We start from the raw sequence: 16,520 nt of genomic DNA, 5'->3' as shown, positions 1-16,520 counted from the left end.
GGCTCATCCAAACTCACTGTAAGCTAATTGTAACGGTCTTGACTGATCTTATCATGATCTAATCTCTATATCTGTGTCTGATCTGCCTGGTCCTCAGGTCCCTCCAGAGCAGCAGCAGCAGAGGCCCAGCGTGGCCCAGCTGAAGGCACAGCAGGTGGAGGCGACTCGCAGGATGGTCCAGGAGGAGAATGAGGCTGAGTACCAGAGGGCCCTGGTCAGCATCAAGGAGTCTGTGTGTGCCGTGGACGGCCCTGACCTACGGGAAACCCTGCAGGAGCAGATCAGACAGTGGTTTATTGAGTGCCGGTGAGACAGGCAGGCAACGGGGAAGTCCATCTTCTTTCACAGTAGCTGTACCTTTTCTATTCGATCCTCTCTTTCCCAACCCGACTCTCCCTGTTTCACTGTCATGCTGCTGAGGTTACCACACCCATAGACTCCTTTCCTGGCTCCGGCCAAACCCATCACCACCAGTATGTATCTATCTCTGTTCCTGTCATGAAGAGGGGCTTGGAATGGAAAAGGGGAGGGGGAGGACAACAGCAAAAAAATAGTGTGTTTATTGTGAGGCCTAAGGGCTGTTAGTGTGAGGCCTAATGGCTGTTAGTGTGAGGCCTAATGGCTGTTAGTGTGAGGCCTAATGGCTGTTAGTGTGAGGCCTAATGGCTGTTAGTGTGAGGCCTAATGGCTGTTAGTGTGAGGCCTAATGGCTGTTAGTGTGAGGCCTAATGGCTGTTAGTGTGAGGCCTAATGGCTGTTAGTGTGAGGCCTAATGGCTGTTAGTGTGAGGCCTAATGGCTGTTAGTGTAAGGCCTAATGGCTGTTAGTGTGAGGCCTAATGGCTGTTAGTGTGAGGCCTAATGGCTGTTAGTGTAAGGCCTAATGGCTGTTAGTGTGAGGCCTAATGGCTGTTAGTGTGAGGCCTAATGGCTGTTAGTGTGAGGCCTAATGGCTGTTAGTGTGAGGCCTAATGGCTGTTAGTGTGAGGCCTAATGGCTGTTAGTGTGAGGCCTAATGGCTGTTAGTGTGAGGCCTAATGGCTGTTAGTGTGAGGCCTAATGGCTGTTAGGTGCAGGATATGGCCGGAGGAAATGAGCAACAGTCAGTGTCTGTGTGTGCACATGCATGCGTGTGTGTGTCTTCCCCTCCATGTGTGTGTCTTCCCCTCCATGCGTGTGTGTGTCTTCCCCTCCATGCGTGTGTGTGTCTTCCCCTCCATGTGTGTGTCTTCCCCTCCATGCGTGTGTGTGTCTTCCCCTCCATGTGTGTGTGTCTTCCATTTTCTTCCCTTTATCCTATTATCTTCCAGGGGATTATGTCCGGTGGCGGAAGGACAATGGTGGTAAGTCATCCAGGCTGGGGGGCCTGGAGAGCCCTGGGGAGTGAACAGAGCGAGAACAGCTCCCATGGGAAGGAAACAATGACCCACAATGGCCCTGGTCTCCACAACCTGCGTCCCAAATGGCACCCTATTCCCTATATAGTGTACTACTTTTGACCAGAGCCCTATGGGCCCATTTGGGACGCAACCCGCAGTGTCTCAGGCCCCAGCCTGGCCTCCACAGCCCTGCCCTCTGCTGTGACCTCGGCTGAGCTGCTGACAATAATATAAGCACCGTGACGGATGGATAAGGAGGTCACACCCTCCAGGGTAGTCTAAACTCTAAACCCTGTCGGTACAGCTTCCTCAACCTGCCTGATGAGAATCTAAACCCTGTTGGTACAGCTTCCTCAACCTGCCTGATGAGAATCTAAACCCTGTCGGTACAGCTTCCTCAACCTGCCTGATGAGAATCTAAACCCTGTCGGTACAACTTCCTTAACCTGCCTGATGAGAATCTAAACCCTGTTGGTACAGCTTCCTCAACCTGCCTGATGAGAATCTAAACCCTGTTGGAACAGCTTCCTCAACCTGCCTGATGAGAATCCAAGTATTCTGGGGCCAAGAGGAAAGGGCCAGATTTGAAGGAAGTTGGAAGCTAAACGTTGGTTCACAGGGTTACTCTAAGGTTTAGGATAATGAGAGCTGGAAGGGAGGGATACATAGTTTGGCCTCCCGAAGAGCAATTCCTGTTCCAGTCATTATTTTCTCTCCACATTGAGATAACTGCTCCGTGACATGGACAACCCCTAATTAGTGGAAGTATCTGAGGCATTTCAAAAACAATTAGGAGGGTGTGCCCTCTGGTGACCTAGTTGGAGGTCTGCCATCTAACTCTCAGTGTGACATAGTACAATACATCAAGAATTATGGGTATATATCTGTAATGAAAATAATCATTTAAGAAAAGGAAATATCCCAGATTGTGCCTTTTTAAAACATGCTATATATTGTAGAGACGCCACTGGAAAGTTTCCTGACTTCCCCAATGCCGAGAATGGGGGATCAACAGCCATATTTGCACAGAAGACACCTGACCAGGTAGACTAATGACCCATGGTCCTCATCTAACCTACAGACAGTTAACAAACACTCCATTTCTTTTTCTATGCTCATGTCATTTTGTTCCTGATAGGTCGCTGCAGAATTAGCAGCGAAAGAGGAAGAGAAGAAGAGGAAAGGCAAATTAAATAAAGACCAGAAGGGTGGGAAGGACCGCAAGGATCAGAAGAAAGACAAGAAGGGGAAGAACAAACGGAAGAAAGGAGGAAAAGAAGAAGGAAAGGTAGGCTCAGACAAGGCTTGGCCAATAGTGGCTCATGCTATTAAACAGACAAGGCTTGGCCAATAGTGGCTCATGTTATTAAACAGACAAGGCTTGGTGGCAAATAGTGGCTCATGCTATTTAACAGACAAGGCTTGGCCAATAGTGGCTCATGTTATTAAACAGACAAGGCTTGGCAAATGATGGCTCATGTTATTAAACAGACAAGGGTCAGTGGCCAATAGTGGCTCATGTTATTAAACAGACAAGGGTTGGTGGCAAATGATGGCTCATGTTAAACGACAGGGTCAGTGGCCAATAGTGGCTCATGCTATTAAACAGACAAGGGTTGGTGGCCAATAGTGGCTCATGTTATTAAACAGAAAAGGCTTGGTGGCAAATAGTGGCTCATGTTATTAAACAGACAAGGGTTTGGTGGCCAATAGTGGCTCATGCTATTAAACAGACAAGGCTTGGCCAATAGTGGCTCATGCTATTAAACAGACAAGGCTTGGTGGCCAATAGTGGCTCATGTTATTAAACAGACAAGGGTTGGTTGCCAATAGTGGCTCATGTTATTGAACAGACAAGGCTTGGCCAATAGTGGCTCATGCTATTAAACAGACAAGGCTTGGCCAATAGTAGCTCATGTTATCAAACAGACAAGGCTTGGTGGCAAATAGTGGCTCATGCTATTTAACAGACAAGGCTTGGTGGCAAATAGTGGCTCATGCTATTTAACAGACAAGGCTTGGCCAATAGTGGCTCATGTTATTAAACAGACAAGGCTTGGTGGCAAATAGTGGCTCATGCTATTTAACAGACAAGGCTTGGCCAATAGTGGCTCATGTTATTAAACAGACAAGGCTTGGCAAATGATGGCTCATGTTATTAAACAGACAAGGGTCAGTGGCCAATAGTGGCTCATGCTATTAAACAGACAAGGGTTGGTGGCAAATGATGGCTCATGTTATTAAACAGACAAGGGTCAGTGGCCAATAGTGGCTCATGCTATTAAACAGACAAGGGTTGGTGGCCAATAGTGGCTCATGTTATTAAACAGAAAAGGCTTGGTGGCAAATAGTGGCTCATGTTATTAAACAGACAAGGGTTTGGTGGCCAATAGTGGCTCATGCTATTAAACAGACAAGGCTTGGCCAATAGTGGCTCATGCTATTAAACAGACAAGGCTTGGTGGCCAATAGTGGCTCATGTTATTAAACAGACAAGGGTTGGTTGCCAATAGTGGCTCATGTTATTGAACAGACAAGGCTTGGCCAATAGTGGCTCATGCTATTAAACAGACAAGGCTTGGCCAATAGTAGCTCATGTTATCAAACAGACAAGGCTTGGCCAATAGTGGCTCATGTTATTAAACAGACAAGGGTTGGTGGCCAATAGTGGCTCATGTTATTAAACAGACAAGGCTTGGCCAATAGTGGCTCATGTTATTAAACAGACAAGGCTTGGCCAATAGTGGCTCATGTTATTAAACAGACAAGGCTTGGTGGCAAATAGTGGCTCATGTTATTAAACAGACAAGGCTTGGTGGCCAATAGTGGCTCATGTTATTAAACAGACAGGGCTTGGTGGCCAATAGTGGCTCATGCTATTAAACAGACAATGCTTGGTGGCCAATAGTGGCTCATGTTATTAAACAGACAGGGCTTGGTGGCCAATAGTTGCTTCAGAATTGCTTTATCCAGGCTTTTGATAAGAAGAGCTCAGTTTATTTTCTTCCCCTGAAACATAACTGATCTCAGTCTGACCTTAATGCCATTCTTCCCAAACCTTCATAAGACCGCAGCGTCTCATAACCAAACCAATAGAACGAAAGTGTAGGTGACGGGCAATAATCTTCAGTCGTATGCTTTTCCTCTTAAGTGAATTGAAGTAGACGCTTTACTGCAGCCTCTCTCCACCTGTTTTCCTCATGAAGGCCCAATCCCACTGCACATGCACAATTAAGACCATGAAATACACCACTCTACTAAATCAGAAGCTAAGCGGTAGAGCTTTGTCCCATGGTCTTCTCAGATGATTGAGGTTGTGGTGGAATGATGGAGACGTTTACTATGTATTTATTTAACCGCTGAAGACTGTGAAGACTGTGAGGAAACGTTTCTGATTCCAGTCAAGTATTCCTCAAATGGTTTGTTCAAGCATAGGATTCAGTCCCAGTCCACATCTCCCTTCCATGAACATACCCTGTGGAACAACAATATGTATCTCCCTGTCCCACCTCAAGCCAATAATACTAAGGGCTCTATTCAATCTGTATCGCTGAAGCGTTACAGATTGCTCAATATAAATGTAAAGGCAAATTCCGATTGAGCTGACATGTGCAGCGTTTACCGTGAATGCAGTCTCCGCTAATGCGGGAACATTGCCTTTAAATTTAAATCACGCTCTAACACTATACTTCCAGGATATGGATTGAATAGAGCACTAAGAGTATTCATTACTATTTTGTTGAATGACTTCTCTATGACTTTAATTCTCTTATTGAAGTAGCTAATATGTGTTCCTGAACAGAATAGCAACAGCTATTGGATAAGGAGGTCACTTTTTTCCAATCATAGTCTTTTTAACCGGGTTTACCGTACAGTCCTGGACATCCGGTTACAGAGTTTGCTTGAATAGGGTCCATAGAATAGCTTTGATAATTGTTGAGGGTGATAATGTAGGATTAAAGCCAAAAGAACTGATAAGAGATGTTGAGGAGAACAGAGCTGAGCTTTGGCAGGGCTTCTTTCCTTTGTAGTTGGGAGTCACTTTAGCCTCTCAGACAGAATGGCACAGTGTGCTTCTGAGTGAGGTGTGTGTGATTAAACTAGCACTCTGTAGTCTGTCAGAGAGTCTGAAAGCAGACTGACTGTCTCCGAGATAAGGGCCAATGTGTCTTGGTCTGTCACTCACACCTTTACCAGAGATGGATAGAGTAAAAAGAGGGCATGATACTTCTCATTTTACAGTAAGGATAAGCCTACACACTGGGGACCTTACACTGTTCTAGAATCAATATGATGGCATGACTAGTGGTTACTATGCAACAGGCATGACTAGTGGTTACTATGCAACAGTATCACTCATATCGACTGGCTCTGACCCCACAGACTAGAATGGAAGCATTGTTCACGTAAAACCAAGAAATGCCCCTTTCATTTGCTGTGGAGGAACATGTCACATCCACCTGACCACGTCCGAGACAGCTCATGAACCGGAGAAATACCATGGCTAGAAAGGGACATCACTTTACAGGCTTCGTTCTTAGAGGAGTATTCCAGATGTGCTTGGTATGGGATGGTCGAACTCATCAAATAGACACTTGATCTCTTGGAGTTTTATAGTGCTTTCTGGTATTGTGAGTGACTGGCAGTATTATGTCTGTATCGGAGGTTAAGTTCAACATTGACTCATGGTGGTGTGAACGGTTATATTTGAAAGTCTATGGTTGTGGTCTGATTTGTTATGGGACTGCCTTAATCTTGTCCTGAACAATCCTGAACAGTCCTATAAAGATAAAGAATGAAGTGTTGTCTATAGATAAGCACTGCTTTACCAGGTCATTCAAACCCCCCCTCCACACTCTTAAGCACGATGATCGACATCAGTTCCTCACTACCTGATCCGTCTCTATTAAAACCCTAGTGCGTTTTCACAGCCCTGAAACTGAACATCTGACATTCTGATCATGCCTGTTCTGGTCTTGGTCCTGGTCCTGGTTCTAGATCTGACCTGGTGTCACATCATAGATAGTCCTGGATCTGACCTGGTGTCACAGCATAGATAGTTCTGGATCTGACCTGGTGTCACATCATAGATAGTTCTGGATCTGACCTGGTGTCACAGCATAGATAGTTCTGGATCTGACCTGGTGTCACAGCATAGATAGTTCTGGATCTGACCTGGTGTCACAGCACAGATAGTTCTGGATATGACCTGGTGTCACATCATAGATAGTTCTGGATCTGACCTGGTGTCACATCATAGATAGTTCTGGATCTGACCTGGTGTCACATCATAGATAGTTCTGGATCTGACCTGGTGTCACAGCATAGATAGTTCTGGATCTGACTTGGTGTCACATCATAGATAGTTCTGGATCTGACCTGGTGTCACATCATAGATAGTTCTGGATCTGACCTGGTGTCACATCATAGATAGTTCTGGATCTGACCTGGTGTCACATCATAGATAGTTCTGGATCTGACCTGGTGTCACAGCACAGTGGAGGGCAGGTCATCTGTAGAGCAGCTTTGAACTCTATCCAAGTCATGTGGAGTCTCTGAAAACATCCACTCTCTCCACTAAATTAGCCATAAGACCCGAGACCCCTATCATTACCTTAAACAACAAGGTGCTAAAAATACAATTTCCTTTCTGCCTAGCTTAGATTGCATCTATCCTAAAATACATATAATATACATGGGACTTTGAGAAAATAATGCGAAATGAAACTACTTATAAAGCTTTAAAACTGTGTCCAGCTGTAATACATGTAATGTAATGTAATTATTTATTTCCTGTCTCTTGAAGGAGGAGGAGAAGGGCTGGAAAATGCCCCCGAGCAACTTCCTCCCTACTGTTCTGGAGGGAAACAAAATGTACAAAGGTGAGTTAGAGAGTAGGTATGAGGACCATATACATGTACAAAGATCAGTTAGAGAGTAGACATGAGGACCATAGAAATGTGGTGATTAGAGGCAATTATGAACTATTTACACAGCATTGCTAAATGGTCGAGCTGATAGGCACAGATCGGAAGGCTTCCTTCCACAGTGTTTCTCTCTGTGATGGTTCATGCTGTCTCACTGAAGACAGCGTTGTCTCTGACATTATCAACTGTTGTATAATGACAGGAGTCACAGCTTCAGTGGAGAGGGTGGTGGTTTCTGGATCTTTACCAAGGGTCTGTTGTTGGTGCTTTGACTCAGTGTGGGACCACAAATCAATCTGATCACCAGACAGACTTCCTGTCTCCCATGGTGCCCTGGGCCCTTAACGAGGAAGTGATGCGTGCCGCCCAGGCTCCTGTCTCTCAGTGACCCGTGGAGGGGTGTGTGTCCAAACCCCATGGCTGCCTTTACGCAATGACTCAGTGAGGAGCAGTTGGACCTGGAGCCTCCAAATTGTTGTTTCAAGTCAACCACCCTGCTTCCTCCAAATCCAATGGAGATTGATGAGTGACTTTGTTTTGGTGTTTTAGCTTTTTGCAGGTTTAGTCATTATCCCTTTGACAGCTATCCCCTCTTCTAGTTAAGTCAGTTTCACTCTTTTCACATTTTGATAGGTGACCAAGGGAGATTTCAACACAATGTTGAGTACTGAAGTCTGTGTTGACTGACTCCAGCTGTCTCCCCTAATGGAGAAACAATGCAGAGAAATGACAAAAGCTGCTGCTTTCCTCCTGTCGCTGCTAGATACAGGTCAGACATCCAGGAGGAACTCCAGGAGGAACTCCACCTATCACCATATGAGCTCGTCTGGCTTCACTCTTTTACTCCTTAAAGACTTCAACCCTTTCAACAACGTTTCAGCAACCAGATGAAGATCTTGATCCTGAGTAGGGAGGGATCTGTCGGTCTGGAGGAGTCTGCATCCTCCGACCACATATATCCTGGGTCTCATCACTCCTTTCCTTATCTGACCCAGTCACCTGAGGTGGAAGGTTCTAGGTGGAATGGTGGAATGCTTCTCAGGGGGCAGCATGTGGTTTACAGCTTCTCATGTGTTATTTGGCTTCTCGTCAGTCGGTTCCACTGCTGCACAAACACCCCACAAATCACTGAGGGAAATATGGGGAATCAGTCACCACTGCTCTCCGGACGTGTCTCGAAGGTCTACATGGTTGGTGCCAAAACAACAAACATTATTCAGAGGAGTAATGGCGTGATTATTATATTATACAGGCTTGTCCCCCAAAGCTGTGAGGAGTATTACGGATAGCACAGTAGTTTCATTTAAACGTATATGAACTCAATAGTACATATTTGGACCAGAGTTAGGGTCAGTTCCATTCTGAATTCCAGGCAGTTTAGTAATTGAAATGGAATTGACTCGGCTCATTGAACGTTCATGGGCCTGTGATATCCTTGGATGAAAGGTAACTGAATGAGGCTGAAGGGAAGTGTGTGAATAGTCGCTGTGTGTATATCTGTGCCACCGTGTCAAATTCAGCCCTTTCAAGCTGCTCTGCTACTTCCTAATCTACACAATGGGAGCATTAGAGTCAAATCACTGGGATATCCTGTTGACATCCCTATGGAGGACATAGATACGGCTTTCTCAGTGTTCCCAGCTTAATTAGATTTGTCATAACAACACAATAACACCTTTATTCAAAGATACCCATAGTTTTACACACACATATTCAGGGCATGTGGCCCATGTGGGAATTCAATTGAACCCACAACATTGGTCTTGCCAGCACTCACTGATTTTTCAAACTCAACTTTTTGGGGGGAGAGCTCAATTGTCTTTTGATCAGCATCATGCTCCAACCAACAGAACCAGCTGGAGAAATCATTACAACACTCATAGAGACTTCCATCTTACCTGTGTCTAACCCTACTCTATCAGTGACCATAGAACGGTCTCTGCTCCACCTCTGCTCTGCGTCACCTTTAATTCAGCGTTGAGAGGGTGAAGGAGAGGGTAACAGAACCTAGAACCAATAGTCAGGCAGCAGCTGTAGAGTTAGCAGGAAGTAATTATATTCCCAGTCAACGGTGTTTAATTCTCTCCTCGTTATGATTCACCTCAGAATGTCAACTGGTACAACACAGGGCTTCAGGTTACATTCCTGTTAGAAGCAACACACACACAGACCTTTGAGATGTAATGAAGACCAGACGCTGGCCCAGCACTCTACACCTCGACAGCTCACCTCCACAACGTTTATCACGTTATGTGTGTGTGTGCGTGTGTGTGCGTGTGTGCGTATGCGTGCATGTGTGCACTGTGTAGTGAGGTCAGCAGTTTCTACAAGGCCATAGGGTGGCTTTGCCTATATCAGGGGCCAGTCTCTCTCATTACCCCAAACTAGCCCCGGTCTGAGTTAGCTGTAGGTTGACTGTATCTAGACTCCAATATGAGGAGGAGTGATTGATTTTGAGGTTTTTATTAGGAGTGACCTCTCCTCATAGTGCCTCACAGTAATGGGAAAGGACAGGGAATAAAACACTGCAGCTGGTCCTCCTCCCACTCTCTCTCCTCCCTCTCCTCCTCTCTCTCCTCCCTCTCCTCCTCCCTCCCTCCTCACTCCTCCTCCTCCCTCCCTCATCTCTTCTCCTCCTCCTTCATCTCCCTCTCCTCCTTTCTCTCTTTCACCCGTTCATCTCCCTTCAACCTCGGCATTAAAGATCCTAAAACACAATTTGTCATTAACATTCATGGAGAGCAGAATATAGCTCTTAAACCCATGTAAAACATCCAGCCTGTCAAAGGCCTGATTAAAAATAATAATAATAAACGTCAGGGTGCTTTGTAAACGGTGGTCCTGTCACATCAGCTCTGTTTTATCAGGTGTGTGTAATTGGAAAATGATTTAATGATTGGCTCGTTAGGTTGATTTAGATGTAATGAAGCAGAAAAGGTGAAGCAAATATTTACCCAGAATTCAGTGAGGGTTCAGGTCTATAGGTCCGTTCCTCTGAGAGTTTGTGTTTGTTGGGAAAACAAAAGACGGTTGACTTTCTTGCTAGTCTGACTTTTTTACTTTGACATCTTGTCCTTACACTAGTCACGGCTAAGTGTTTCATTGAGGTGATAGTCCATTGTGTGGTACTTTAGTCCTGTTATTTTGGTTTGGTTTTGTTTCCGTCCCTCTCGTTGGGTACTTTTAAACGTTTTTATCACTTTTTCCCACTACCTCCTCTCCTTCCCCCCATACAGCCCAGCTGGGCTGGGGGCTGGAAGGGAACCATGGACGGACAAACCCTGGGAGCGTGATTGGAACTGGAACTCTCTTCCTGTGTGCCCAGGCAAGCCAGGGCCAGCGTCACGGAGTAGCGGTTGGATGTGAACCATGGATTTAATTTCAATTTCCTGGCCAGAGGATCGTGCAATAGGAAGCGCTCGTTACTTAGTAGACTCACTCTTCCTGTTCGCAGCTCAGCTCAAAACACCTTGTTTTCCCAGAGTGAAAAAGGAGAAAAAAGGACTGTGGTAGAAAGGTGTGCACCAGCATACTAATGGCTAGATATATATTGGAAGCCGAAGCACATACTGTGGGTGTAGCAGACAGAAAGCCTTGGCAAAGGAAAACGCTGTTGATCACACTTCAGTTGAAGTGCTAGTCTTTGTCTTTCACCAACCAGGTGGTATATATATATAAAACACAGTGTATCCAATGACAGAGCAGCCTGTTCTTACGTGTGTGTGTGTGTGGCCGATATGTGTCGTGAGGAATCATTATATTGGATAAGCTTGACGTAAGCCAGTTTGGTCAAGTGAACTGATTAAATTGCCATTGGCTTAAATTCTCCTAATGGCAATATAGTGGACTTGAAACGCTGACCTGGCTTTTCTACCACTCACACCACTGCTTTCTCTTCAAGCCCTGTTCAGAGGCATAGCAAGGATGCCCTCTTTAAACAAACAGACAGATTGAGTTTTGAGAACACACACGAGAGAAGAGAAAAGGTAATTATATGTATCAGATTGCCTGGGGGATGTTTTGAAACGGGGGACATTAATAAGGGGGCCTTGTGGAGGAGGAGAGGAAAGGTTGATCTCTGACCTTCCGAGAAGATCCTATTTCAAAGAGACACCGTATATGGAGGTGCCACCGGATCAAGCTGTTAAACCAATGGCCTTTGACTCCTGCCTGAACTTGACAGGTCTTCATCCGAAGGAGGGGGGGGGATTATCTGTCAAATGCGAAAACAAGTCGGATGTTGATAAATATCTTGTGATGGCTCTATTGCATACCATGTTAACAAAAGGTCTCACAAAATGACACGTAAATTACCACAACCATTATCATGCCAATGCAGAGACCAAAGGAGGTCAGAGATGTTTTAGAAGAGAGATGGCAGGGCAGTTGGGGTCTTCTGACTGTAATGGCCTTTGGCTGTACCAGTGTTTTGTTCTGTCTGGCATTTTGAGTGGTTGTTATGAAGGCTCAGATCCCAATCATCCCACCTGTCTGGCTTGATGTGGAAATCTCTGCTTGGAGTTGTGCCAGGCCGGTGGCAGGAACAGGAAGTTCATTTCCTTACCAGGAAGTGGTGCCTGAGAGCGGACAGAGCAACTTGGAGAGGACAATATGCACTGCCTTAGTCACACACACACACACACACACACACACACACACACACACACACACACACATATACAGTCAAACTCCTCCACCTGCACGTCCCTCTCTCTCTCTGGTCCTGTCTGGGAAACTTGGCGCTCCAGAGGAGACGAAGCATCAGAGTTCTGTTTTCTCTACTGACCAATCCAACATGCTTCCTCATGCTCTACTGTCAGTGATGGATGATGATATGTTTGTGTGTGTGTGTGTGTGTGTGTGTGTGTGTGTGTGTGTGGCGTGTGTGTGTGTAGATGTGTGGCAGGGGCGTGATGAGACACAGAACTTCCTGCAGCGGTTTGATGCCCAGCTGGTGCGTGAGGAGAAGAGGTTGGAGGTGGAGGAGGAGGTCAGAGTTCAGGTGAGCGACTGGGCCATTGGTCTCAACACACACTCACACACAAACACACACACACTTCAATCATATGTGACCGACCGCCTCAATTCGGTCTTATGTTGCAAAATTTGAAATTGTGTTTTTTTTACATTGGATAAAAGTAGATGACTCAGAGCTAGAACATTGTATATCATACACTGCAGTTGAGAAACAATGGGAAAGTAATTCTGCTTTGAAAGTTCATAAAAGTTCAAAACCCCACTTTTGAGAAAATGGCCCTTGAATGTCTTGGTACACCTACTGGAGAGCTCTTCTTTGTCTACACCCATTCAGCATCGTTCACCCTAGGCCCACCCATCTCTTTAAGGATTCACATGAGGTCATTTGCTAAACAGTGTGTGTAGTTTAATAAACAACCAAAGTAGTAGCCTACAATAAGGAAAAAGTCCAGATAAAAATACACTTTATCTAGTCCTTGGCCTATATCCTAATCTGACTTTGGTGCAGGTCAAGTTGTTCTTCACATTACCGTCTCTGGTAAACACACACTATATCAAATACAATCCATGCACAGGATACAGAATGTGTCAACGGTACAGTGAAATGGTTACTTGCATATTTGTATAGTAGTAATGTCAAAAAAAGAAAGTGTCCAGATAAAAATATTGTATAAATATTTTATATTTATTAGATGATGCTTAGTGCTTACCCAGACACACTTGTCTAAATTGATGGGTCATGTGAAGGAAATGCTGTAACCAACCCCTGGCCACATCTAGCTAAGTGGATGGGTCACTATTGTTCACACATGTTCATGAAATACAACAGATGGCCGTAATCACCCCCTGACACACCTGGCTAACTTGATGGGTCATGTAATCATCTGGCGAAGTGGAGTCTTTTGTTTAGACATGTAGCAATTAACCATAATCCCAAACAATACTACTGGCAATACAAACAGATTGTCATAGCTAGCCACCATTAATGAAATGCTGTAGTATGAATCTGCAGGTAGCTAAAGCTAACCAATTAGGTTCAATGTTAGCTAGCTAGCTAACATTAGGCTATAACTAGCAATGCAAATCGATTTCTGAGATACAAATAATATTACTACACAGATCATACACATACAGTGAGGGAAAGAAGTATTTGATCCCCTGCTGATTTTGTACGTTTGCCCACTGACAAAGAAATTATCAGTCTATTATTTTAATGGTAGGTTTGGTTTATTTGAACAGTGAGAGACAAAATAACAACAAAAAAATCCAGAAAAATGCATGTCAAAAATGTTATAAATTGATTTGCATTTTAATGAGGGAAATAAGTATTTGACCCCCTCTCAATCAGAAAGATTTCTTGCTCCCAGGTGTCTTTTATACAGGTAACGAGCTGAGATTAGGAGCACACTCTTAAAGGGAGTGCTCCTAATCTCAGCTTGTTACCTGTATAAAAGACACCTGTCCACAGAAGCAATCAATCAATCAGATTCCAAACTCTCCACCATGGCCAAGACCAAAGAGCTCTCCAAGGATGTCAGGGACAAGATTGTAGACCTACACAAGGCTGGAATGGGCTACAAGACCATCGCCAAGCAGCTTGGTGAGAAGGTGACACCAGTTGGTGCGATTATTCGCAAATGGAAGACACACAAAATAACTGTCAATCTCCCTCGGCCTGGGGCTCAATGCAAGATCTCACCTCGTGGAGTTGCAATGATCATGAGAACGGTGAGGAATCAGCCCAGAACTACACGGGAGGATCTTGTCAATGATCTCAAGGGACCATAGTCACCAAGAAAACAATTGGTTACATACTACGCCGTGAAGGACTGAAATCCTGCAGCGCCCGCAAGGTCCCCTGCTCAAGAAAGCACATATACAGGCCCGTCTGATGTTTGCCAATGAACATCTGAATGATTCAGAGGAGAACTGGGTGAACGTGTTGTGGTCAGATGAGACCAAAATCGAGCTCTTTGGCATCAACTCAACTCGCCGTTTTTGGAGAAGGAGGAATGCTGCCTATGACCCCAAGAACACCATCCCCACCGTCAAACATGGAGGTGGAAACATTATGCTTTGGGGGTGTTTTTCTGCTAAGGGGACAGGACAACTTCACCGCATCAAAGGGACGATGGACGGGGCCATGTACCGTCAAATCTTGGGTGAGAACCTACTTCCCTCAGCCAGGGCATTGAAAATGGGTCGTGGATGGGTATTCCAGCATGACAATGACCCAAAACACACGGCTAAGTCAACAAAGGAGTGGCTCAAGAAGAAGCACATTAAGGTCCTGGAGTGGCCTAGCCAGTCTCCAGACCTTAATCCCATAGAAAATCTGTGGAGGGAGCTGAAGGTTCGAGTTGCCAAACGTCAGCCTCGAAACCTTAATGACTTGGAGAAGATCTGCAAAGAGGAGTGGGACAAAATCCCTCCTGAGATGTGTGCAAACCTGGTGGCCAACTACAAGAAACGTCTGACCTCTGTGATTGCCAACAAGGGTTTTGCCACCAAGTACTAAGTCATGTTTTGTAGAGGGGTCAAATACTTATTTCCCTCATTAAAATGCAAAATCAAATTTATAACATTTTCAACATGCATTTTTCTGGATTATTTTGTTGTTATTCTGTCTCTCACTGTTCAAATAAACCTACCATTAAAATTATAGACTGATCATGTCTTTGTCAGTGGGCAAACGTACAAAATCAGCAGGGGATCAAATACTTTTTTCCCTCACTGTAACGTTAGCTAGTGAGCCAGCAAGCTAATGTTCGCTAGCTAGCTATCAGTATGCTTTAACTTGCAATGAAAACACAGTTTAGCCCACGCATTCATGTCAGTCCATCCCTATTACATTTTTTTCAACCTTTTTAAATAATTTCATTTGATTGACTTCTCAATCTTTTAAAATAATTTTTAATTCTTCAGTTCATCACTTGAAAATAAAATGTCCTCAAATGAAACAGAATTCACCTTTACCCTGTTGCATACATCAGAAGCGGACTTCAAACGCTGCACGTCTGTGAACGATTTCCAACGACGAGACGAGCTGAGGGTTCGTGGTGACTGGTGAGCGTGCATGTTAACAATCTCTCCTCACAGGTCGATGAGCTGATGAGACAGGAACTGAAGAATCTCAAGCTGGCTGTGGACCGAGAGAAAGGGAAGAAGAAGAAGAATACGAAGAAGAAGGGAAAGAAAGGTGGCAAGAAGGTAAAGGACGGAGGCGCTCTGCTCTGCACGTGTGTGGATATGGGGTCTGGATAGGTTTGGATGGTGATGGTGACATATGGGGTTAATCCAACTCATATGTTCAGACATATGCATACTTGGAATGAAGGATTGCACCTTTCATAGGTAAGCAAGAATGGCTTCCCTGTGTCATTTCTAGCATTGCTTAATGTGGGAATAATTTAAAATGGATAACCATCATCTCAAAAGAAAATCACCGCTATGAATTAATATTATGAAAGGAAAGTAATCCGTCATTGGCCTCATTGTCTGTTGGTGTGAATGTCATTTTATTGTACCTCACAGCTGTCTTCTCTGGATTCTGTTTTGTCCATTTCCAAACAAACTAAGTAGATATGAGAACAGTCATTACATTTCTACACTAGTGTCAGTTTATCCCCACAATTTGCATATACCCTGCCCATTCCCCTCACCCATATCTCAATTTGTGCCAAATTTTTGAGAGATTTGTGAGAAACCTACATGCCAAGTATAGACCATATATTGTGTTCCCTACAGGTTATAGATAAGAGCAGAAACGCTGAACCTATCCGTTCAGATCCCAGTCCTACCTACCTACAGGTTATGGAAAATATGTTGTTTTAGTATTTGTCCAGTAGGTTTCCTCAAGGAGAAACCCCCTACTTCTATGTCAAAGATAATAAATCAAAAACACTATAGTAAATACTACAGTAGTCCACAAAACACTACAGTAATTACTACAGTATATACTACTTTTTTACTACAGTATTTATACTATAGTAAACTGTAAATACTACAGTATACTACAGTGAATACTACAATTTGTCACGATCGTCTAAAGGAGCGGACCAATACGCAGCGCGTGGAGTGAACATAATGACTTTATTTCATAAAGCAACCACGAAAAAACAACAAATGACGATAGTGAAGTCCTCTGTAATACTGACAGAAACATGGAACACTGGAACAAAAACCCCACAAACAAACAGTGAAACACAACAGATATATATGGCTCCCAATCAGAGATA

The 16,520-nt window shown here is 44.4% G+C and overlaps 1 protein-coding gene across 1 annotated transcript in view; it reads left to right on the top strand.

Annotated features, from left to right (window-relative positions):
• Positions 1–16,520, top strand: part of iqca1 (IQ motif containing with AAA domain 1) — a 44,054-nt gene that overhangs the window by 10,281 nt on the left and 17,253 nt on the right. Inside the window, exons 6-11 of the mRNA XM_041888885.2 lie at positions 98–306; positions 2,338–2,422; positions 2,517–2,666; positions 7,185–7,260; positions 12,201–12,307; positions 15,382–15,492. Of these exons, the coding sequence (XP_041744819.2) occupies positions 98–306; positions 2,338–2,422; positions 2,517–2,666; positions 7,185–7,260; positions 12,201–12,307; positions 15,382–15,492 (738 nt within the window). The remainder of the gene's footprint in view (positions 1–97; positions 307–2,337; positions 2,423–2,516; positions 2,667–7,184; positions 7,261–12,200; positions 12,308–15,381; positions 15,493–16,520) is intronic.

This window comes from Coregonus clupeaformis, chromosome 35 (assembly GCF_020615455.1).
Source record: "Coregonus clupeaformis isolate EN_2021a chromosome 35, ASM2061545v1, whole genome shotgun sequence".
Classification (NCBI taxonomy): domain Eukaryota; kingdom Metazoa; phylum Chordata; class Actinopteri; order Salmoniformes; family Salmonidae; genus Coregonus; species Coregonus clupeaformis.
Note: the sequence above shows the minus strand (reverse complement) of the source record. Positions and strands in the feature narration are given on the sequence as shown.